At 32.7% G+C, this 24,822-nt stretch overlaps 3 protein-coding genes across 6 annotated transcripts; 2 read left to right on the forward strand and 1 right to left on the reverse strand.

Annotated features, from left to right (window-relative positions):
* Nucleotides 1-1,086: 1,086 nt before the first annotated feature.
* LOC121125460 (serine incorporator 1) lies at nucleotides 1,087-3,208 on the reverse strand. Its single transcript, XM_040720661.2, has 4 exons — nucleotides 3,186-3,208; nucleotides 2,401-3,098; nucleotides 1,712-2,321; nucleotides 1,087-1,653 (listed from the first exon to the last, which is right to left on the reverse strand). The coding sequence occupies exons 2-4, from the start codon at nucleotides 2,816-2,818 to the stop codon at nucleotides 1,344-1,346; spliced, it is 1,338 nt and encodes a 445-aa protein (XP_040576595.1). The 5' UTR covers nucleotides 2,819-3,098; nucleotides 3,186-3,208; the 3' UTR covers nucleotides 1,087-1,343.
* A 92-nt stretch (nucleotides 3,209-3,300) lies between these two features.
* LOC121125459 (E3 ubiquitin-protein ligase UBR2) lies at nucleotides 3,301-9,811 on the forward strand. The gene is made up of 3 exons (XM_040720660.2): nucleotides 3,301-3,826; nucleotides 3,886-9,100; nucleotides 9,186-9,811. The coding sequence occupies exons 1-2, from the start codon at nucleotides 3,701-3,703 to the stop codon at nucleotides 9,091-9,093; spliced, it is 5,334 nt and encodes a 1,777-aa protein (XP_040576594.1). The 5' UTR covers nucleotides 3,301-3,700; the 3' UTR covers nucleotides 9,094-9,100; nucleotides 9,186-9,811.
* A 3,416-nt stretch (nucleotides 9,812-13,227) lies between these two features.
* Nucleotides 13,228-24,251, forward strand: LOC121125139 (putative ferric-chelate reductase 1 homolog). Of its 4 annotated transcripts, none has more exons than XM_040720268.2 (2): nucleotides 13,228-13,467; nucleotides 22,099-24,251. In XM_040720268.2, exon 2 carries the CDS (start codon nucleotides 22,236-22,238, stop codon nucleotides 24,126-24,128), a length of 1,893 nt encoding a protein of 630 aa, XP_040576202.1. In that variant the 5' UTR covers nucleotides 13,228-13,467; nucleotides 22,099-22,235; the 3' UTR covers nucleotides 24,129-24,251. The 4 variants fall into 4 exon arrangements, with proteins under 4 accessions (XP_040576202.1, XP_040576203.1, XP_040576204.1 ...); XM_040720269.2 differs by lacking the exon at nucleotides 13,228-13,467 and adding an exon at nucleotides 20,152-20,451; XM_040720270.2 differs by lacking the exon at nucleotides 13,228-13,467 and adding an exon at nucleotides 20,307-20,501.
* Nucleotides 24,252-24,822: the final 571 nt, after the last annotated feature.

Genomic DNA, 24,822 nt, shown 5'->3' on the forward strand with positions numbered 1-24,822 from the left:
ACAAACATATATAAAATGAAAATACTATCGGTACGAAAAAGAAGCACATATTGGGAGCAAGTTACTCCTTTCATTGACTGATTTTGCAGAATAATATTTCGGTTATTTTTTCTAATGTCCAGATGTTACACATTCTCCAACTTTCTCGAATTTTGTGGGAATCCTTTATGTTTCTTTGGGGGCCTCCGCAGAGGGAGGGCTGGACGGGGCTTTAGCCCCCTCCTCCCAAAAAATAAAGAAATTTTTTATTCTTACTAGAAAATTTTATATTTAAAATTTAATTTTAGAATTTTTTTTTCATAAAATTTTTGTTTTTTCGGAACAGCTCTCGATTTTTGATATTTTTTGAGAATAGCTAAAATGGATTTTTAAAATTTCACAAAAATATGGACCAATCACGGTGCAAGAAGAATTTTCAAAACGTTAAGCAATTGTAGAACCACACCTATTTTACTATTTCTGCAATAACTGTTGTAAAGGGTAAACAAGCTCAATATTTAATTTCAGTTAGAATATTTAAGTCTACGTTTTGTATATAATTATATCGCGGGATATATATACTTTTATATATGAAGTTCATCAGGAACGACATCAACACATTTGACGAATAGCACATTTAATGAAATTACTTATAGAAAATTAGAAACAGAGTTTAGAGTTCTTAGTAGAGCTATGTAATCAAATTTGAAAGATAAATTTAATTTGGATATAAATAGGATGATTTCAATGCTAAGGTTACCAGATCCAAAAGTATCCCAAAACCCCAGTATTTCAGCACCATCTATTATTGCATTATCTCTCCATTTCACTATACTTGCACATACAGAAAACTATCTATGATCAGTAGCGGTTTTACCATTTATCTGCAGTCGACCATTTGCAAATATTTACAAAAATTTCCGGTGTAAAGATAAAAAAATTAATCATTATATTCATCTTCTTGCAGCCTTGTTTCTTTTGTTTTGTTTTTTAAATCTTGGGTTTTAAATAGCTACGTCTGGAGTTTTGCTCAAACATTCATTAGCAGTCCTACTTTAAACCTCCGAATTGTTACTTTTTCACAAGAAATGAAATAACATACTTACATAACTTGTAATGAACATACTATATTTTGGATTGAAACAATGAGATATTATATTAAGTTTATACGTAGTACAAATATCATGTTTAAATTCATAAATGTACCAGTAGATACAGTGAGATAATATTTAGGATTGACTGAAGGATATATAATATTTACTATATATAATGTTTGACATTGAATTATAGGAAGAAAAACAAGAATAAAGAACGAATGTAACCTAATTTACTAAATAAATATTTATATTGCACATATATGTAGTTTAGATTGAGAAATCCCGATCCGGTAAAATGATGGGTGCCAGGAGGGTCCAAAGATAAATACCACAACAAAACCAAGAGGATATCATCTTTATCCAAACGGCTGATAAATTTGCGGACACAGAAGCAATGCTTACATTTGTATTTGGAGAGTACCAATTCGTAAGTGTCATCATCACATACAAAGTAGCTAATCCAAGCATGAGATGAAAGACTGACCAATTATAATCCACGGGTGTTGAATCATAGTTTCTTGTATTTCCTATTTCGCACTCATCTTCTTCAGTCAGAGTTTTTCGATCCAACGTCAATCTGTAGGAGGGAAAAATGAATAAGGCTATAGTTTACAAAATATTATAACTCTCCTTACTTAGCAGCTTTAGAAGGGTCCGAGGTTCGAATAGAGGAATAAAGAAGACACACAAACCAAATCACTAAACCAACGATAGAAGTTGTATCCATCATAGGAGCCTCATTGTGCTCGTGATCAGTGTGAAAATCTGTTACATTTTTAGAAGATCCAAAAATAATGTCAACTATTCCAGGTTTGCACAAAGTATCCGGTTGATTGCTCATAGCAGACCAAGTCAAATACATCATATACAAAGAAACGAATGCAGCTTGCAAGAGTCCAGAGTTCTCTTGGTGCTTTTGCACATAGGGAGATATTGAAATGACACTTTGTATTATGCAGAGTAAGAAATTGACGGTGATAAAGAACTCATTCAGCTTACAGTCACCGACTTCCAGCCCCGTAAAATATTTGTAGCAACATATAACCAAAGCAAAGGTGAGAGAGTACATAACTACAGTTGCAAAAACTAGAGCTCTAAACCAATTTGGATTATCCGTTCTCAAATAATTTTGACGCCATCCTTCAGCCCATAGATGTGCTACATCTATGAGGAGTATAAGCTGTACCAGAATAAAAGCAAATGCTCCTATGAGACCAAAATACATCCAAGTAGTTCCAAAAGTACCTTTAAAAATATTTATAAAAAATAATAAAATCAAGACCATTTTGACATAATATTATGAATTCTCCTCAATTTGACTTACCCTTAGGTATGAAAAACGCTCCGATCCATCCAACAAGAACTAAAAGATATTTTAATGCCCAAAAATCATTTTGTATAGGTGCCCTAGGATCCGTATTATACTTGACACCAATGGTGAGGAGAGACATGAGGAAAAAGAAAAGTGTGAGAACAAATGAGAGTCGATACACTGCGGAGTAGCCCACGAATTCATCACAAGGAATAACACCATGACAAAAGGGAAGTGCCTCAATGGCATGATGTAATTTTGGAGTAAGTAGAATGGATGAAATGATCAAAAGTATGATAAGAAGTCCAGAATAAAGGATTTTAGTGCATAGGGAGGATCCTCCAGATTTGGGACATGCAGCACACGTTGCTGAGCAAATTGCGGAAGAGAGGCAACAGCCCAAGCCACTTAAGCTCAATACTCCTCCCATATCCGAGATTTCTAGATTTGCACAAACAAAGGGACTTTTTCAATGTTGATAACGAAATAATACGAAGATGAAATAAAGAGTTTCAACTATTGCGCAGTTGCCTTTTATGTTTTACTTCTTCTAGCTATCACATTAAATCCACCACAATATTACAGTCAATATGCTGTCTGTATAAAGGTAATTTAAAAGAAAGACTTGCTTCATATTCTCTCCCCCTGTAGAGTCTAGGCACACTCTTAAATATTTATTTTAAGCCTCTTCATTAACTTATTTGGAAGGCCTAGATGATCAATATAAAATAGACGTTATTAATACATTGGAATTCAACTCCGTACATACAATTAAACAAAGACATTCAAGGGTCTACCTAGAAACCTCGACATCCTCATACGCATAAAATCTCTTTGTTCGGATCGTTAAAATGGGCATTGCTATTTATGATTATTACGTTATTCTCATTAAAGCTAGAAAGAAGGCCGGTCAATGTTCAAAAACAAGGATCATTGGCTTATCCATCTTTTAGATGGCTATACCATCAATCATACGACAATTCCTACCATGTTAAAGTTAATCAAAATCATACATCGCTAGCTAGGGGTGAAGCCGAGTGGATCGTTACCTAGAGTTTATCTTCAATGAGAAGAAATATCATGAGTTTTTTGTCAAGTAAATAGAGTTACTAGGCAATATGAAGCTATTATTATTTATTAATAACTGCTAGCTAGGCTGAAATTCACTCCAAGGAAGAGAGGGAGAGAGAAAGAAGGAGACATGACATATATATAGAGCTAGAAAGAAAGAGAGACAAAGAGAGAAAGAAAGACAAAGAAATAACAAGAGATTTTGTACGATTCGCTATTCCTTTAGAATTAATTGATACTAATGATAGGACGAGGCGAGAACCACGAGGAAACGATGGAATCGGAAGAAGAGGATGACATTCGAGAATGTGGATTCCTTAAAGAGCCAAAGGATTGCTTGAATTACTTGAATTTAAAGTTAAAAAGGGTGAGAATCCAGATGTTTATGAATGATATTAAAAAACAATACCGATGATTGAATTTCAGGGCTGTGTTCAATGCGAGGATTTCCGTGAAATATGGAGTCGCCACGTGTCAAAGTATATGAGTCCTGGTCCTGAAATGGACTATCTGTCCCCTCAGGCCCATTTCGACGAAGAGGCCATTCGTGAAATGCTTTTGTATCCCCTGAGCCAATTTATTTGCCAAAGTGATCCGGAAGAAGTATTGGAGAAGCTTTCGTCTCTGAGTGATCCTCCGTCCACCTGTGGAAAGCGATTTCGAATGGGAGAGGCAGCCTACACATGCTGCGATTGTGGGATTGATCACTCCTGTGTCCTTTGTGTAGAATGTTTCCAGAAAAGTGAGCATCGCTTTCACAAGTACAAAATGGGGACGTCGAATGGGGGTGGTTATTGTGATTGTGGAGACACACAGGCCTGGACTGCAGAGCCTTATTGTGAAACGCATGCCTTGGGTGCATCCTATAACAACGTAGATCCACTCCAACACCTGCCATCCCATCTTCAGCCCATTATTTCTCAAACTTTTATGTGTATTCTGAAATATGCTCACGACATCCTTACACTGGATACGTATCTCTCGGATAATCTTTTATTCAAAAAGAAACCAAACGATTTGTATACCGTTGTTGTTTACAATGATGAAATACACGGATTTGACGATGTCATCAATACACTACCACGGGCTGTGGAATGTGATCGTCCTACAGCTGTGGGCCTTGTTACAATTATTGATAGAGAAGGACGGGCCTTAGTCAAGTCTGCCTCGTTTCAAGACTGCTCAGATGTGAAGAAAACAATTGAACGCATTACTTCCCGAAGAGAAAGTAGACCCTTAAAGGTTATCATCATGCCAAATCAAACAGTTGCACACCAGACATTTGCTTTAAGACTTTTAGATTGGGTTCAGGATATTCTGAGTTATTCTGATGCATTCAAAGCCATTTTCGCATCCGTTATACTTAAAAAGGAAGGGAATAAGCCCTCTCTGGCAGAGTCTTTTTTTCGCCATGATACTATTTTGTGGAAGCAAGCACGATCCAAAGTTCATCACTTACTCCTATCTGGCATGCTGTATAACGATGAAATAAAGTGTTCCTTCGCAAGATTGTTTACTCGATGCTATGGCATGATGATGAAGGACTTTATTAACGATGACCTAGATCACTCATTCTCAATTACATCCTTAACAATTCAATTATTTTCAATACCTAGCCTAGCACATAGACTCATTGGTGAGGATGATGTCTTTGCAAATGTTCTTCAAACTTTTATCTCAGAATGTGAACAAAAGAGAAATCATAGAGGAAAAATTGAATTTCCGCGAGGTTCAATGCCAAATAGTTTTTTGAGATCTCATTTCATTTTACAAGACGTTAAATATTTGCTCACCACTCCTCCAGATACTTGGAATGACAATCTTCGCAAAGGGTTCCTTCATGGACTAGACAATTTACTCAAAGTTCTATCTTGGATGCAAGGCATGGATTCCCAAGTTCGTCAAACAACTCGACATGTTGAGTTTGAACTGCGATGGGACTCTGCCTTTCATCTACAAATGAAATTGAATCTTATTATAAGCTCACTATATTCTTGGGCTGAAAGTGATCGCATTGTGTTTATAAAAACTGTACGCCTTGTTTTTAAGACTCTCTATGGACTTCAACAGCATGCACAATTACCCGATCCTATTGTGCAAAAAACTATATTAGATCAAACATTTGATGTAATTGATTATCAAGTGAGCACTCGACCAATTAGTATTCACTTCCCTGTTACTCGAGTACTAGCCGGACTCTCTTTATCAATGCAGAAATATGATTTAGATTATGATACTAGCTTTTTTCAAATCGATGCGCGTCCAGACCCATTGACATTGATTGAGCTTCCTGTAAGGACTGTAGCACTCATTGCTCAAGTTCAAGCTGGAATGTGGCGCTTAAATGGTGACTCCGTTGCGGATCAGCTACGTACTTATCATTTACCTAATTGTTGTGGGGAAATGTTTGACAAAGATATCATCATGCTACAATGGGGTGCCTCTCTTCTTTATCCGGATCATTTTATTGTTAACCTTGTTAGTAAGTATCAGCTCATCAATTGGGCAAGTCCTAATTTTAATTTCTCTGAAGACGATAGTATTCATCAAATCATTACATTGGTTGAAGATTTGTTTATTACTTTAATATTCATTTTGGGAGAGAGATATAAGCCTGGTGTAGGAGAAATTACCAAGGAAAAGGCTCTTGAAAGAGAAATCATTCAATTACTCTGTGTTGGACCCATGTCGTTCTCAGCTATTATGAAATCACTACCTGATGGACATCATCGGGAAGTCGCAGCTGAAAAGATCATTAAATCTATTGCAACTTTCAAAAAACCTACCTTAGTTACTGGGAAAGGCTACTTTGAGTTAAAACCCGAGTATTTCTCTGAGTATAACGTCTTTTATTATCATTATACTCGGGAAGAACATTCCAAGTCTGAAGAAGCTCAAAGGAAGCGGAAAAGTAACAATGGGGAACCAGAGTGCAATCCACCTCCCAGACCTCCTCCTTTTACTAAGTTTTTCTCCAAGGCTGCCGGTGTTCTACGGTCACGTTTGCTTATATATCTCATGGCACTTATTCTTAAAAGGGCTGATAACCTCAAGTCAAGATGTTTTTCGGAAAATCAAGTTCACCGAGTTTTACATCTAATAGGTATATGTTTATATGAGCAAGAAAGATATTCTAAGTCCAGTGATGTTCCTATGGCCGAGTACTTTACTGTAAAAGCCTCGGAATTTAATTTATTTGGGCTCATGGAAACATTGATTGGTAATCAACGAATTTCAAGTCATAAAGATCTTCTGAATTGGACGATCAAACTTTGGAAAAAGATTGAAGGATCGGAGGAGTGTACGAATTCAGAGTCTGATGCAAAAACAGAGAGGGTGAATAGTGAAGATGAGTCCAAACGTAAACGTGCAGAAATGGCAAAAGCTAGGCGGATGAAGCTAATGGAACAGATGAAATCCGCTCAGGTCAAGTTTATGAAGGATAATGTGGATTTATTACAAAATACAGTTAATGCCACTGTTAGTGTAAAGGATGAATCATCGTTGGTTGTAGAGGACTCCACTCCCCCAACTGCGACAATGTGCTGTCTTGGTCCTTCAAAATCCCCATCAACATATGATGAGAATTCATTTACTTGTATTCTTTGTCAAGAAGAAGAAGTTTCGTTCAATGAGGATGCACCCCTAGTTATGGCAGCCCTCGTTCAAAAGTCAACAGTCCTCTGGAAAAGAAGGAAGCCTAGACTTAACTCTGACAATAATCACTTCGTCAACGACAAGCAACAGGATAAATTTAAAGGTTTTCCACTTCTTACGTCAGATTTAGCTTGTGCTCCACATGTTTCAAGTTGTGGGCATATCATGCATGCTTCTTGTTGGCAAAAATATCACAATGACATTGTCACTCAGGAGCGATTACGTAGCAGAATGCGCAATCTTCGAGGTTTCGATGTCGAAAAAGGAGAATTTATCTGTCCTCTTTGTCGGTGTATTAACAATACAGTCATACCTATTGCACCCCAGTCATACTTACTTGGTACGGAACATCCAGATACAGTAGAACTGGATTTTAGTTCTTGGATCCAAGCTCTTAAAATCACTCTAAAATACAAAAAAGAACTTGAGGGTGAAGACAAGGGGGGATTTTCATTCAAAATATACTACACGTGTCCAATGGATCAAGTTCTTCAAGAAATGCCGACGGACTATGCGACTAATTTTGCACATTTCTTTTGTGACGAAAGAGATCCCAAATTAATGAAGATACACTCATCTACCATAAGTGAAATGGCAAATCTATTTTCTCAATTTACTAGTTCTACTATGTCGTTAGATTCATCCTCTGATCAGTTTGACGAACGCAAACCCTTAATGGTCTGGTTGTCATGTGCTTATACTATTCACTCTTCTGTCTGGTCCCTTCTTGATCAAGGTAAATCTATTTTTGGATCCATGAGCTCAAGACTTGGCGACTGTTTAAAGTCATTAGTTTGCTTTGGGGGTATAATTGGATCATCTCCTGGACTCACTAAGGTGGTTCGTAGTCACACATTGAAGATTTTAACAATTCTTTTGGAGAGTTGGAATCCTGAAAATTACTGTATTCTGGAGCTGGATGCATTTGGAATTCTCGTGTCATTAAGCTATGCACTCCCTAGTTTGTTTAGGGAAAATGACTCACCCCCTTTACCATCTGCAAATGCTCAAGACTTGAATGTACTTAAGCTTATGTTCATTTTTCATACTGTTCAAATATTTCTCACGACTGACAGATTCTCGCCTCCTTCTTCTCCCTCTACTGTTGATAATAATGTACAAGGATCTCTGATCAAGTTTTTAAGAAACATAAGAGAAACTGTTGGGTTTGTATCTAATGCGGATGGTCTTGAAGGCCTTAGTGAAGAAAGTGTTCTTTATGACTTGAAAATTGCATCCCTTCCCTTCTTACGATGCTCAGCCTTATTCTATCATAACTTGTCATGTGTTCCTGCTCCTACTGAGCTTAAGGACAATTTAGATCCTATTTCAGAATTTGATGGACTCTCAAAGTATCTAGGCTTACCCTCTGATCTTTGTGAGCTGTTTAATTCTCAGAATACTCTTTCTTTGGCTGTGCAATGGGCTAGTCATCCAGGAGTTAAGGACTACTTGTCCTCAACTTCAAATATTCATCCTCTTACTTATCCCATTCAAATTAATCATCTAGTAGATTTACCTTCAGACTATAGCGAATTTATTAACGCTGTTTCATCATTCAAATGTCCAAAGTCATTATGTGAGGAATCACGTTATCCAGCAATGTGTCTCATATGTGGAACGGTCCTCTGTTCTCAATCTTACTGTTGTCAGACTAATATCGACGGAATTCGGGTTGGAGCCTGCAATGCTCACGCACAAAAGTGCTCTGCTGGCTTTGGCATCTTTCTTCGTGTCCGCGAGTGCAAGGTTATTATCATTTCTGGTATGTCAAGAGGATGCATCATTGATCCACCTTATGTAGATCAATATGGAGAAACAGACATGGGATTTCGAAGGAGGAATCCCCTATCACTTTGTCCTCGGAGATATAAAGAAGTCAACAAAATATGGCTAAATCACGGTATTCCAGAAGAAATTTCATACAGTTTGGAAACGTCTCATAATTTCTATGAGCACCCATGGCAAGACTTGTAAAAAAATGGTAATTTTTTGGCCATTAATTAAATAGATTTTGTATATTATTATTACCTCTTTGAAATGACATTTATATATTTGGTATGATTTAGGTAGTATCGAATCGAGGAAACAAGGATAATAATATCTAGAGATTTACCTATGAATAATAATGAAGAAAGGAAAAAAAAAGTTTTATATTTGGTAACAATGATGAATTAATTGTACGAATTATTAGCAAAAAAAGTGAATGCAATCTATGAAGTGTACCTATTTTAGCGAGCTTTTTAGAGAAAAAACCAACCAAATAGTTTGTTATCAATATTTAAGTCACGTGTGTTGTTAATTATGTCTGTTTTTTATAAATTAGTACAGGTATGTATGTATATTGATTTCTAACACTTAAGAGTCATGTCTATTATTATATAATATATTCATTTACATTTAACAACACCTCATCCTCAATCATTGAGCTCTTTTGCTGGATAATGAAAGTATTATCATATGGATAAAACGATAGATTGACTCATCTTTTTTGTACTTCATCCAACAACGTTGTTTCTAATGAATTAATAATATATTCACTTTTTGATTGAAACAACAACATACAAGAAATGGCTCAACATTTAATTAATTATTATTATTATTGTAATATTCTTTAACTTTTACACGCTAGTCTCTGATCAAACGAACAAATAGGTATTTATCATAAATATATAATTATATATCCAAAAGAAAAGACGTAAAAGACTTTTAATCTGATAAACTGATAGATATATATATATATATAAATTGTCGGAGTGGGGGATTCATAATCATTTCAATGAAACTGTGATCGCCCTCTAGTGGTACGTTGAGGAACAAACGTTATAAAAAATAACTATTCAGACTGATGCTTGACTTCCATTACGCTTTTTAATAGTCACATATTGGAGCATAACTGTTACCACGAGTAGCTATATATCGCCTTCCTTGTCTGTTACTGTTAGAGTGTCGCTATTATACTCTATGACGTTAAAATCTGCCTGTTTTGCCTAGCAGTTGGTACGATGGTGTCAGGAAAAATGTATAATTGGGGGAAAATGTCAAGTTCCCAGTTCCTGTCAGTTGTAGGTCACAATATCCAATTTGAAGTCTAAAACAAGAGAAGAATTTGTTAAATTTTTTACGAATAAAACTACAATTAGTAAAATTTACTCGACATTGCTTTGAATTACTAAGTCGTCCGAAAACTTTTATTTTTCGATATATTATTATTAATAAGCATCAGTGCCACTAAAAACATATTTTGTTACAAGTTATAAGCAGACTAAAGTAAAATATTGACTGTATAAAATGTTGAATTACGCTTATCAATATGATTCAAATAAGTTAAACTAATTGTTAAATTAATCTGTGGGATATAAATTACGAAAACAATTGTGTGTGGTCATCAGTGCCTTATATTAAATGTGTTAAGAGTCCTTGTAGTACTCTAGTCATTTGGTAGGGATTTCCGTACATATTAATTTTATTTAATTCAAATGTCACTGTTTATCATTGGCATCAGGTAGTATTTAATCCATCTTTGGGGAGGCATAGTTTTAATGATGTAAATAAAATGAAGACATTTCTAATAAATATCTATGAAACTTCATCAAATGGACTTGATCATATGAAAAGACATTCTACAAGTTTGATTAAATACTACTTGATAATGATACCTATGATAAGTAGTGATAGGTTATTTGAATTAAATCGAATTAATATATGATAACTAAAAATCTCGTTGAAATGGGTATTCGAAGGATTAACTTTGTTTTCGGTCGATTAGGAATTATACAAGTAGGCTGATTTGAGAAAAATATCGGATCCTTGGAGAATATAATAGCATGTTTATTCCCTATACCAGTGGTTCCTATAAGGGGGGGGGGGAAGGGGTCGAGGGACACAACGGATGGGTTGCAAAATGATTTCTAAAAGAGGATAATATAATTTAAATTGACATTACTTTGAGGGGCCTCAAAACTTAAATAATGATGATCGAAGGTACATATTTTTTATAAGTATCTTCTGGAACATTTTAAAAAGTATTTTCTAGAAGATAATGCTCCACAAAAACATAACCTGGATACACCCCTTTTACCGCCACAGCTAATCGTCTATCGTCTGACAATGGAAGATGCGCTTATCAAACTTTTATGTGACCAAACACAAAAAACAGATTGATGAATTCTGGATTTCTGAGATGAATGAGAACCCACTGTTGGCTAAAGCATTTTTGGATTTACTTTCAAATTATTTATGTGAGAAGATATTTTCCGTATTGACTTGTATCAAAAATAAATAGACCACAGCTTAACGTGGAGGAGGATCTTGGAGTTGCTGTTGCAAAAAAGAGAATTGATAGAATATAAATTATCCCAAGGAGTACATATTCGTATATAGATATTAATTATATATTTATAATGTATTTGATTATTTCTCCGTTATTTTTCTTATATTTTTTAATATATTGTACCAACTTTGTTACTTAAAACAACTAGGCCAGAGTGAATGTTGACGAAAATAAAAGAAATTTCAAGACATATCAAAACACATTTATTTAATGGGCCCTTTTAAAAAGAAATGAAGATATAGATAGGATTTATACGTCGATGATAAATCAAAATTTAAGAACCTCGAAATAATACTTAACAAGATTAATGAATAATTTATAATTATTACACCTCATTCTAAAGGTGTAATCAATAAATTGCATAGTCCTGTTTTGCAAAGGTGTAAACAATTGAGTTGACAATTTGATGTGGGGAATTCCAATGTCCAGTTAGTCAATTGATGTATATTTATATCGATGATGTTATATTATGTAGAATTAAAATCTATATTTTTGATCAATTTAATCAAATAACTGATATTTTTTGCATTTAGTTGAACTTCATGTGACTAATAAGGCCTTAGTCATTTATTTGCATAAAATGAATTCCAAATTTTATATTCATTTCTGATTTAGAGGTGTAAGGGTCGCACATTGTTTAACAGCATACTTTAAGAGTCGAACTCAAAAAAGTTTGGGAACCACTGGTTTACACTATGAAAATTACTAATAACTAGTGATGGGAGGATTAAAAAAAGAAATACCGATGCCAATTCTAATAAAAATTACCAATGCCGGTTCTTTAATATTTTAAATAATAGTTAAGAATACCATTTTGTTATCAGGGGCGTCCACAGAATTATATTGGTGGGGGATGTGCTTGGTTTTTGGAATTTTTTGAAAAATTAAATGTTTTAAAAATAAGTTTCAATAATCAAATTTTTTGAGAAAAAATTCCAAATATACAATTTGATTTTAAAAATTTTTGGAAAACAATTTCAAACCCCATGGTTATTCTAAAATCTCCAGCCGCTTTAAAAAATTTGGGGAAAAAATTGAAAAATTAAATTTTTAACAAAAGATTTTTTGAAAAAAAAATCAAATATGAAAATTTTAAAAATATAAAGTTATTTATATAAAATTTCATTTTTTGGAAAAAAATTAAAAATTAAATAAAATTTCTAGTAAAAAGCAAAAAGGGGGGGGGGGCGATGCCGATTCCAGACAAAACACCTGATTCCCGATTCCGATTTATCGTCTCATAACTACTAATAACTTATAAGATATATAACGATGTAATAACATATTCTTAATACATTTTAGGGGCCTGATAGTAATAAAGTTAATTGACGTCATCAAGAACCAATATTTATGATCATTAGGACAGAACTAGATCAGGCTGAGACTGAACTGGGCGGGACAGCGGTCATCAGTCTTAAATATAGACAGAAACAACGTTATATTCTAGTCATTTGAGAGATATATTTTTGATAGACCCTAAGGTTCAAGTCCTTTTGCCTGTTGGTCCCATTTGAAGACATCCCCAAATACAAGGCAATATTCATGCTATAATTTCACTCTCTAGATGGTATTCCATTTGACCACTAAGTCATCATAGTGGGGATACTTGGAGGTCTTGATAATATTATATTTTCTCAGATAGTACAAATCTTAAAAAGTTTGAGAGCCACTGTACATACAAAAAGGGACGGGGGACCTCTCTTAATAAATGACTTATTTTTAAGATGAAATTGGACAGATATCTATTTTTTTTTAATGATGTAGACCAAAACGACGTCATGTACTTTTATACCTTTAAGGTAGAACCTTGAAATACCATTCTAAGGTTGGTTCACGTATGTGTGTAAAGCCTGCAAGTGTATAAGTACTATAAATGCGTACACGCGGGTATTTTTAATGATCTTAGTTAAGTTCTAAGAGTATTGTTATTATATAGTTATAAACTGTGGAGACGTTAAGGCAACGCTTCGTTGAGACTGCAATTTCAGATATTGAATCCTTCATGTAAATTTATAACGGTAAGAACAAAGTATCCTGTTTTTTTACTTTTTATCCCTTATGTAGTAGTGTAACTACGTAAAGATAGTTTTAAAAAAATATATGTTTAAAAGATTTCAAATCATGCGTATGACAAATGAAATAAAAGAATGGCTTTGAAAAACCAGAAAAAATACACAGAGTACTCTCATCATCTGTAGATAAATGTATTGTTATTAAGAATACAATTTTCAAACATCATGCTGAGGAGCAGGGGAGAGGCCCTCCCAATTTGATTATATAATAATTAATAAGAAGAAGAGGTAAAGCAAGCCTTGTGTACGTATTATTCAGTTTATATATTCTCAATTATTGCAAAATAAATGTAAAATCCTCCTCTCCGAGTAAGTTAACAGATGATGCGATATCTCCTCATTAAGCTTTATTATTTGATACACTTAAATATGATGTGGAAATGCGGGATCAGAAGTTTTCACTTCCTTCTTCAGCTTCTGAGCCTTCCAATCTCTATAAATATTCTAAATAATTGTAATTTCCCAAATATAATTTGGGATTTTTATAACTATATAATATGACGTGATAATAGAGATTATCAGTTCACGGATTTTCCCCACCTTGAATCATGTCATTGCTCATCGATATGAATAATTTTAAAAAAATACATTAATAATTGCGCAAGAACCTAAAAATGGTGATAGATTATATATTTTTCTTCTTCAGGTTGCTCTCTATTGATAAAAACGAATGAGATTTCTTTTGAAACTGTAGAAGGTAATATTATGAATAGAATCAACACAAAAGGAATACGAGCCCACAATCAAGGAAATCAGTCCTAAGGCATTCCTAGATGTGGGAAAAAGTCCTTTTACCACAAGTCCAAGTTGATTTTCAAGTATTTGCTCATAAATCCAAGTCAAATCCTGCAATATTTTCATAGACCCCCCCCCCCTTCCAATACTTGGATTTCTTTTGAGCTAATTTTAATTACATAATTATAATCCAGTGTTCAAATTGTTAAGAATTTTCTTAAAGCTTTTGAGCCCAAGTCGTGTCATGACGCATGATTTTTTGCTATTGAGTTCTAGCTTTGTCTCGACTCCTTGTGAGATCAAGTTGAGTAGCAAGCCTTCAAAATATAGACTCGAGTCCTCACCTCGGGTAATCCCCAATTGTTGGTTTTTCTTCATAAATATAAATACCCCATTACTTAATTGACTCATTTCGATTTGATTATGGATTCATATTATAAATTCTGAGATGGATTACGATACGTAGGAGTATACCTGTAGTATCATCTGGTCCCTTCTTTTGATTTACATTAATTTTTTTAGTTCCGATATGGCCTTTCAAATAGAATAAATGTTATCTTTTTTCTATTAATGTTCGAGAATTAATTTGTAAAATCCTTGAGTACAGTTTGCGACGCCTCTGAATTATTTAATTAAGATAACTTATCAATAGAATGTAAGATAATTAGTTTAAGAATGCCATTTAGACTCACTCGTGTCAAAAATAATCCCAGTTATTCATTTTAAAGAGTGCGTACATTTAAACAAACGTGATAAAAAATTAAATCCTGATATATGTACTAATATACCATCAAATTAATAACATTTTGCAACGATAGAATTTCACCAAATATAGTTTGGCTGTTTGTTAACATTAATATCTGACTATACTTAATTATGAAGTATTATTGAATGTAGGTAGAGGATTAACATCAATATTAATGGGGGATAATATTTTTGAAGTTGTTTATCATACTTTTAAGGAACAGATTGTAATCGATTAATCGATTTTAAAGAAAAATATAGATGAATATTATTGACTGACTAACGAACTCTTCAAAAATATACTTTAAAATATATATATATTTGTAGAATTAATGAGCTTATACATAACTTGATCATATGTTCGTTTTATATAAGCATAACAAATTATGTTAGTGGAGAAGAGATGCTTGATTTCAATTCTGATCCCTAAATAAGAGTTTGATGGGTCTAAAATCAACATGTATTCATTTGAGAAGTTATATAAAGTGTAAAAACAAATTTTCAAAGTGATGTAATGGTGGTAGACTTGGACCTCTTTACACTTTTCCGCTTATCCGTTCATTTCTGAAAAAATTATGTTCAGGCCCTCATTCGTTAATTTAATTCCGTTCATTTGTTGACTATCTGATCAAAAAAATTTATACTTCGCGAGAGGACAATGTGGCGTGAGATCTAAATAACATGATTCAAAAAATTCCATGATATGGGGCTGTATGTTAGAGGACTAGAATACTGAATACATTTAAGTTTATAATTCTGTTAATTTGCTTTGTTGTTTCAAATGATATGAAATACAGATTTTAAATATTTATTCTATTAATGGTATGATGTATTTTTTTAATTATGAAACATGGTTTGAATAATTTTACGATATAGAAAATATATTTATATATCTTAAAGATAAAATCAGGGGCGTCCGCAGGAGGTGGGCTGTAGTTTATTCCAAATAAAGGAATTTGTGCTTGTTACTTAAAAATTTAATATTTGATTTTCTTTTCTTCAAAAGATATAATATTTCATTTTTTTTTTTCAAAAATTGAAATATTTGAAATTGAATTAAATTTAACAAATTTCTTTACGAAAAATTTAATTTTCTCTGAATAACTATGGATTTTTGAAATTTATTTATATAAAATTTAATAAATATATGAATTTTTTTCAAAAAATTATATATTGGAAATTTTATTTTTGAAATTTTTTGTGTACAACTGAGGATTTTTAAATTTTTTTGTGAAAAGTTGTGGATTTTTGATTTTTTTTAATATTTTTTTACGAAAAATTTAATTTTCTGTGAATAACTATGGATTTTGGAAATTTATTTCTATAAAATTTAATATATAATTTTTTGAAAAAAAATTATATATTGGAAATGTGATTTTTGAAATTTTTTGTGTACAATTTTAATTTTTTTTTGAAAAAAATTCTATTTTTGTGAAAAGACATGAATTTTTGAATTTTTTTTTTGAAAAAATTTCATATTTGAAATTTAGTTTTTGAAATTTTTTTCCAAAAAAATCACTTTTTGTGTAAAGCTATGGATTATTGACTTTTTAGAAATAAGTTTTTATATTTTGTGAATACCTATAAAATTTTTTTTCAAAAAAATGTAATATTTAAAATATTTTTACAAAAAGTTTTTTTTTGAGTGTATACCTTTAGATTTTTGAAATTTTATTAAAAAAAAATTAGTACATGTAATTTTATTCCAAAAAATTTAATAATTGAAATTTTATTCCTAAAAATTTAATAATTGAAATTTTATTCCTAAAAATTTAATAATTGAAATTTTATTCCTAAAAATTTGATTTCTTGACTTGACTTTTTTAAAAATAATTCCAAAGAACCGAGCCCCTTTTTAGGGCCCCCCTAAAAAAAAAATATATATGAATATGTAATCCTCCGGTAAAATCCCGAAAATGCACTGCATCATAGTGCATTTCCGTACAAATGACTATTTATAGTCAAATTTTATAGTTTCTTGAGATATTTATTATATGGATATTTTTGATAAAAATATCAAAAAATAAAATTTTTAGGAATATAATTTTAAATATTAAATTTTTGGAACAAAAATTCAAAAAATAAATTTCAAATACTAAAGTTTTTCCAAAAATTAAAGTCATAATAGTAATTTTTTCATAAATTAAATTTAAAATATTTTTTTTTTATAAATTAAATCTAAAATATTTTATTTTTTTCAAAAATTAAATTCTGATTATGTAATTTTTGTTGAAAAATAATTCAAAAGTATTCACAAAAAAAATTCTTTGTAAAAAAATTTCACATGTTTAATTTTTTTGAAAAAATCTACAGGTATTCACAAAAAATAAAAAAATTAGTAAAAATTTTAAAAATCCATAGCTTTAGACAAATAATTTAAAAAAAAAAATAAAATAAAAAATATTTTGAATTTATTTTTTCAAATATGTACAAGAAACAAAAATCCATAATTTGGGTAGGGCTACAGCCCAACCCTTGTGGACGCTTCTGATATTCGTTGTAATCACTAATGTATATATTAGTATTACTTATTATAATTCTTACATGAGTTAATCTTTATTATTTTATTTCATTATTAAAAGTTCTTTGAGAGTCTCCGTCCTTATCTGTAGTATTTTAAAAATAATACTTCAAGTTTTTGTTTTTTTTAAATCATAGTTCAAGCCTTCAGCTATCATATGATATATTTTTACACTGTCTAATTTATTCTTTTTGGAGCTATGAGCTATAAACTAAGATGACTCCAAGATGAATAGAAATACAAAGTTATACCATAACGCTCTTCCAAATAATGTTTGACTTCCATCACGCTGCTTTTTAATAATGAGGTCGTAGAAGTTGCGTATTTTGCCAAAATCTGTCTTTCTTACCCAGCAGTCAGTACGATACATCAAATTGAATATTCTACCAATAGTGACGTCATATCCTATAATTGGTTGCGTGTTTTTTTCTTCAAAATCTGTCTCTCTTGCCCAGCCGCCGGTAATATTCATGACATTTAAAATTCTAGGAAGTCTGATTACTTGATGCTCATTCCTTGTATTTCTATTAACCTTGGATGACTCTTTGGAGGAAATCTTTGAGTATTAAAAATAGCCAAAAATAAAGATAACTTAAAATCCCTTTTCTGAAGGCCCTGAGAGGGATAGAGAAAAATTAAGACCTTATTTGGAATCAGAAGATCAAACTTAACTATTTTTATACCGTGAATTTTTGGTTGTTGAACAGTATTAGTAATTATTTCCTATATAAATGCTTTTGACTAGAGTTTTTTTTTATTTCAATTATATGGACAGGACTCAAGGGGTTGCCCCATCTTGCGATATAAATTGTTTTATTAAGTTGCTCGGGCACGATTGTGAGGTAACAAGCAAAAGATGCATTTTTTTCTTAGTATAATCCGTATACTTCCCCTTATGTACTCAATTGGGAAGTGAGGCTGACCTCAAGCGATTTTTAGTAAATTCTTTTTTGTAAATTTCTTTTTTTGATCGAAATACGAATAGAATAAATAAAATATACATAGTAGCTGTAGAAAAAATAAATCCATTATTTTTCCAAAAGATGGCTTTAAGAAATTTAAGATTTCGTACTAAAAATTACTTTTTATACAGTGTTGTGACTGTTTGACTCAGTATTGTTTGAGTGCGTGTCAAAGATGGACACCAGCAACGAGAAATACGCAATATTTGGGAGGTTTATTCCCAACAAGGCGAAAAGCAAGCCAGGTGGCTGTAAATGTGAATATTGTTTATTGTCCTGATACTATAACAGTCAATTATGTGCAATTTTGGTTTCGTCGATTCCGTTCTGGTAATTTTGATGCTCTGGAAGGGCAATTGTCAAAAATGTGGATAAAATAATGGAAATCGTCGAATCCATTCCTCATGTAGGCCCCGTTTTGATTGCCAAGAAGATAAACATGGATGGGAAATAATAAAAATCCATTAAAAATATTCATATATTTGATTTATTTTTACTATGTATTTTATTATCCGCTAGGTGTTGTTGCAGTCTGTAGCTTTTTATTTAAACTAGTCTAGTGATTTTTTTTTTAAAATAGGACATGGTGAGAAAATTTTTCACAGACACCTCTATGTGTAATTTATCAGTTGTATTATTTTACTGCTAGACGGCACCACTTCCTGCCGCTTTGCTTACAAACTAATATAACTATGTACGCAAGTCATTCCTTACCTCAAGGAGGAATTCATAGTAGACCATTTTGTGAATTCACAGAGGTTACGTAGTTAGTTATGAAGTAATTAATGATATCCTTAGCGTCCTCTAATGTTCAAAAAGTATTTTTGTAGATATCTAAATTTGAATAAATAATTATCACGTTGTCTTTATTTGCCAAATGGTTTTAGCTTAGGCCTTGGGGTAAAATATATGTTTGGAATAATAAAAAAAAGATCCCAGAAATGAATGCTATTAAAAAAAAATTGTTCAGGTGTTCAAAAATGAACGGTGCTCATTTCCCGCTCAATATTCAAGATACTGAATTTCAATGGGGAATGCGCGTTATTTATTTATATTAGTTTGTAACAATGCTACAGAGAGTGGTGCCGCCTTGGAGCAAAAAAATAAGTACAACTCTGTGAATGATAGTATTGTTTAGTTTAAAATGCAGGGATGTGACTCACATAGAGGCCGCTGTGTAAAATTTATGCTACATCTCCAAGCTACAGACTGGCACACCACGTCGCAGATAATTTATATATTTATTTAGTTCGTCCATGTCCTATTTTAATCCACTAAAAAGGATTTGATGGGTTTCAAAATCAACACATATTCATATGAGAGATAAATAGTGTTGTGTCAGTCCTAGGACTAGGACGTATAATAATACGTTCTAGTCAAGCATCTCCTAAAGGCTACAGATAGACTGCCTAGAGTCCTTTACTTACAGGTATCTTGTCTCTCTATAAGAAGTTATGAATTATGAGGTAACTTTAGTGATTCACATGACATAGTCAGTACTAACTACGTAATTTCAGCTGTTGTAGTTTATATGTAAGACTGATAAGGACCGTTCCTAGGACTGACAAGTTTTATTAGAACTTTCATCTTTTTATTGTTATATTTTGACCACTCAAAGTTTAAACACACACTTTAATTATGACGTAATAAAAGTAATTCTATGTTAGCAGTAACAATGACTTATGAGCGGTGTTATTTTGTACTTATTTTTAGTTGATATTATCACTATTTTGTAAGAAAAATATAGTCGTAGAGGGGATATACCCGCTTTATTCTTGTTTTTCATGAAGGAGAATGTCTCTCAGCTCCCACTTCTCTTAAAAGCAGTAGTATTATCCCTCGAAGGAGCGGAACACGCTAGCTTCTTCTTCCATTTTATTCCTTTATTCATGTTTACTTATTATTAAATAGTATCAATATTAAAATTACTAAGGGACAGTCAGTCGTCGGTCGTGTTTTGTCAGCAAGGTATTTAGTTACAATGATTAACTCTTGTGCTGTGTAATTATCATTATTTGGTAATTGATTCTCATTAATTTTACTTTTATTTGTACAATTCCATGTTTTAATTTTATTTAAAAGAAAATAACCGATATTAATTGGTCATTGAAATATTATGTGGTATTTTACCAATTAACATTATCATTTAAGTCAAATAATGAAAATGAGAAATTTGGAATGCATTTTTTTATTTCATACACCATACAATAATATAACCAAGTCAATGATTCTTCCTAAAGACAAATATTTACGTCAATTACGATCTTTATAATATTCAAACTTCTCAGAAAGGTGGAAATATCCAGAATTGTATTTGATTATATTAAATGTAGTTTAAAGCAAAGCTACTCAACTGGCGACCCAAATCCGAACCTTCCTAGCTGTAGAAACAGAAAGTATTGTTAAATAACAGGAAGTCTCCGATGACAGGTTAATGTACCTATACATTGGAAATAGTCTAACTTGACCTTTGCTCAGTCATTATTGTCGAGTTTCAGAGTCTTCATTTGACTGTGATATGGCCTTTCAAACATAATTTGTCATATACCTTTTTTTTCTTTGTAACTGAACAATCTTTTAGTGCAGTATGCCGCCTCTTTGGAGGACTAATTCATTAGTTATTTATTGATAATAATAATTAGTTAATTTTGAAGATTCCTCCAGATCAGAGAGGATGAACTAACTAGAGGGGACCACTCAAGGGAGTCACTATATAAATCATATAAAATCTGGCGCAAGAACATTTTGGGATCATAAAAAAACCTGTAGGGGACAGGGGTATCACCCCTTTCCTCAAGATGTCCCTGTTTCATAATCATACTTGAGAAAGATTATCTTAGTTTCCCTTTGTCTTGAAGGAGTTAAATGTTATAGAGATTGAAAATGTGAACGTTTTGATAGAAATGAACAAATACTTTCTTTGTTCCTTTGAATGTCAATGAAATGTTCCTTTCAAAAATCATTTTTTATAAAAATATTCTTGATATAATTTCCCTATAGATTTGTCTTGAATAATGTCTTTGTTTTAAATGCTTTCCTACATGATTTAGCCATCGATACGTTTCAATTATTCATAAAACCTGGCATATCAGCCAAAGATTTATGTGTAATAAAATTGTCTCATATTTCCGCTTCGTGTTCCAAAGAATGTTGTTCCCAAATACATAATAATTGTCATAAATATATATATTGTTTATTTGGTTGATTTTATGGGCACAATATCCCGCAAATATATTATATGTTGTATAATTTTGTCACATGTTTTGAATGTCTAAATGTACATGAACCATTTTTTATCAATGAAAAATCACTCATACAATGACTTTGAGTATCACTTAACTACTTCTCGCATAGTTTATAATTCATAGCATCATGTTAATGTTTCAACATAAAGGAGTTATATTAATATAATTAATTCTTACTATCATTAACTTGATTTCCTTCTCGCGTTTCTCTCTGAGCTTGTAATAAGCCAAATGTACATTCTTTTAATTCTTAATAGTGCTAAATCTAAAGCATTCCTATTCATCTCAATATACGTCTGTAGTTCATTAAATGTAATGTTGTTTTTAAGATATTTCAAAACTAATTTCCTATTCTTTTTATCTATTCCAGATAGTCTTCAAATGAGTCATTGACACCATGAAGCTAACAATTCAAGTTTTCTCAATCTACGTGACATTCCTTTTAATACAACATGTCTGCTCATACGGAATAGGGCCTCCAGCCGATAAAAAAATGTTTGTGATGGAATGAAACCCAGTAAAAATACGCATGGGCAGCCTCAAACAGACAAAGTCCCATATTCAATGGAATTTGAATCTTCTGAAATCGTCCTTGGGGGTAAACTTTACGTGACTCTTAAGTCAGAGAATCCTAAAGAGTTCTATAAGGGTTTTATGGTACAAGCAAGGAACTCCAATGGGGATGTTGTTGGTGTATTTAGTGATGGGACTGGATCAAAGGTTGTTCCTTGCCCTGTATCCAATGGTTCGATCGGACACATCAATGCAGATGATAAAAAAAAAGTAACACTACAGTGGAAGGCCACTAACGGAGTACAATTGGACACTGACGTCACTTTTTACGCCACTGTACTTAAGACCATAAGAACTTTTTGGACGGATGAGCCTATGGGAAATATTCGTGTAGTACGATCCGTTACCGATTTAAAAAAAAGTCCTGCCTACTCAGAACCAGAGTCTGAAGCAGAAAGTGAATCAGAGGCTGAGTCAGAAGCTGAATCAGAGTCGGAAGCTGAAAGTGAATCAGAGTCTGAGTCTGAGTCCGAATCTGAAAGTGAATCAGAGTCTGAAGCTGAAAGTGAATCAGGAAGCGCTGGATCTGGGAGTAAATTAGTAAAAAAAGTTGGAGAATATAAAGACTGTGCTCTATTAAAGGGTTGTATAGGAGTACCTGCTAAATGTATTGACAGCTCTAGCTGTACTGTTATGGCAAGCTATGCTCCAATCGGTGATAAAAAGTTTAGACTTTCCCTTGACGGAAAAGATAATCAAAATAGATATTTAGCTGTGGGATTTTCCAAAGACGGTGGAATGGGAGAGGATTTGGTGATCTCTTGTCGAAATGTTGGGGATAAACCCAAAATAGCATTTAGTTGGAATTTCGGTAAATCAGAAAGCGCAAACTTGGACAAAAATATCCCTAAAGTATCAAATGAAAAGATATCAAGTATCAACGATAAATTGACTTGCTCTTTTGATATTGATTCAAAAGTGGATATAACGATTCCAGGAAAGACTGATGTCATATCCTATGATTTTAACACTGACAGTTATCATCTTCTGGTGGCGGAGGGGCCAGCAAATCCTTCGAAAATATCATATCACTCAATTAAAACTGTGTCATCTGCCCCTGTTAATCTCAGAGAATTCACTCCAATTGGTGAAAAGAGTGATATTTTAATAAAGGTTCACGGTGTTCTGATGATCATCTCATGGATGATATGCTCCTTTATCGGGATTATTTTGGCTCGCTACTATAAAGAAACTTGGAAAAATAAGAAGCTTCTAGGCATGCCTTTTTGGTTTTTGGGTCATCGTACAGTAATGATAAGTGCAGTGCTCCTAACCATCATTGCTTTGGTCGTAATAATGATTGAAATTGGTGGATGGAACTACAGTTCGAAATTCCTACAGGAAAACCCCCATCCCATTATCGGCATCGTCACATTTATTTTGTGTCTCGTTCAACCCCTTATGGCTCAAGTGAGGCCTCATCCTGGAACAGAGAACCGTTGGATATTTAACTGGGCTCACTGGTTTGTAGGAAATTCTGCACAAATTTTAGCTATTGCAACAATTTTCCTCTCAATTGATTTGACAAAGGCCAAACTCCCCGATGAAGCTAACTATGTAATCACAGCATTTGTTATCATCAGTTTCCTCACTCACTTATTGCTCTCTTTTGAATTAATCTATACTCAAATGAATCCAGAAGTCTCAAATCGTGTCAATCCTCATAGTTCACGTAAAAGCTATGATTTTGAAGAGGAACGTCAGGAGGATGGAGATTCATTTTCCAAGTTTCGTCAAATTCTCTTGGCTGTTTATATAGTTCTTAACCTGGCGCTCTCCGGGGTGATTATTGGTTTTGTCATAGCTGGTCCTGGGAAGTTTAATTAAAAACATTCCTTCGCAATATTCTATATTAATTAATTATCCTATCAATACGTGTTTTACTTAATTTTAGACGTGCATATCATGTGTTAATTTTGCAGGAAATAAATTTGTATAATTATCCTCAAATATATTTATCAATTGCGTACTCCTACTTGGAATAATAAAAACCTTTCTTTAAGGAGTGTACATTCCCTAACTACGAGGGGGTCTGAAAAGTTTCAAACCTAATGAAGATACAATACATTTTTTCTAAATTTTTATTTTTCAACAATGTCTCATTGTGATATTATCATCTCTGTAATCTGTCCAAATAGGATTCTGCGTTTTTTAATTGTTCACTAGACACTTTTAGTTTTTGACTCAATTACTCCGAGTTGGATTGACTAAGACGCGTCAAATTTTAACCCAAAAAACCTTTTATAGGTCTACTATTGTTTGAATTTATTTAAAAGTTTACACTTTCTAAAACAAATATAGAATGACAGCTTGATAGTCAATTTCACAAAAAATACTCACATCCACTCACTCTCTCAAACGATTGTCACATAACAACTGAGCGTCGGGCTTAAACTTTGGTGATTAACTGTCAACGGATGCTAGATGGGGAAGTAGCTTTTATTTACGAGTACTTCCATCTTCACGTTGAGGTCGAAAACTTTTTAGACCACCCTGTATTAATCACTCCTTTTCATTTCCC

Source organism: Lepeophtheirus salmonis, chromosome 10, assembly GCF_016086655.4.
Source record: "Lepeophtheirus salmonis chromosome 10, UVic_Lsal_1.4, whole genome shotgun sequence".
Taxonomy (NCBI): domain Eukaryota; kingdom Metazoa; phylum Arthropoda; class Copepoda; order Siphonostomatoida; family Caligidae; genus Lepeophtheirus; species Lepeophtheirus salmonis.

What these genes read in the sequence shown, in the direction of transcription:
- LOC121125139 (XM_040720268.2), top strand. Translation starts at nt 22,236, where the DNA reads ATGAAACCCAGTAAAAATACGCATGGGCAGCCTCAAACAGACAAAGTC.
- LOC121125460 (XM_040720661.2), bottom strand. Translation starts at nt 2,818, where the DNA reads ATGGGAGGAGTATTGAGCTTAAGTGGCTTGGGCTGTTGCCTCTCTTCC. An exon ending in AGCGTTTTTCATACCTAAGG is followed by an intron (nt 2,322 to 2,400) that starts GTAAGTCAAATT and finishes ATATTTTTAAAG; the next exon opens with GTACTTTTGGAACTACTTGG. An exon ending in GACCCTTCTAAAGCTGCTAA is followed by an intron (nt 1,654 to 1,711) that starts GTAAGGAGAGTT and finishes TCCCTCCTACAG; the next exon opens with ATTGACGTTGGATCGAAAAA.
- LOC121125459 (XM_040720660.2), top strand. Translation starts at nt 3,701, where the DNA reads ATGATAGGACGAGGCGAGAACCACGAGGAAACGATGGAATCGGAAGAA. An exon ending in TGAATTTAAAGTTAAAAAGG is followed by an intron (nt 3,827 to 3,885) that starts GTGAGAATCCAG and finishes ATTGAATTTCAG; the next exon opens with GGCTGTGTTCAATGCGAGGA.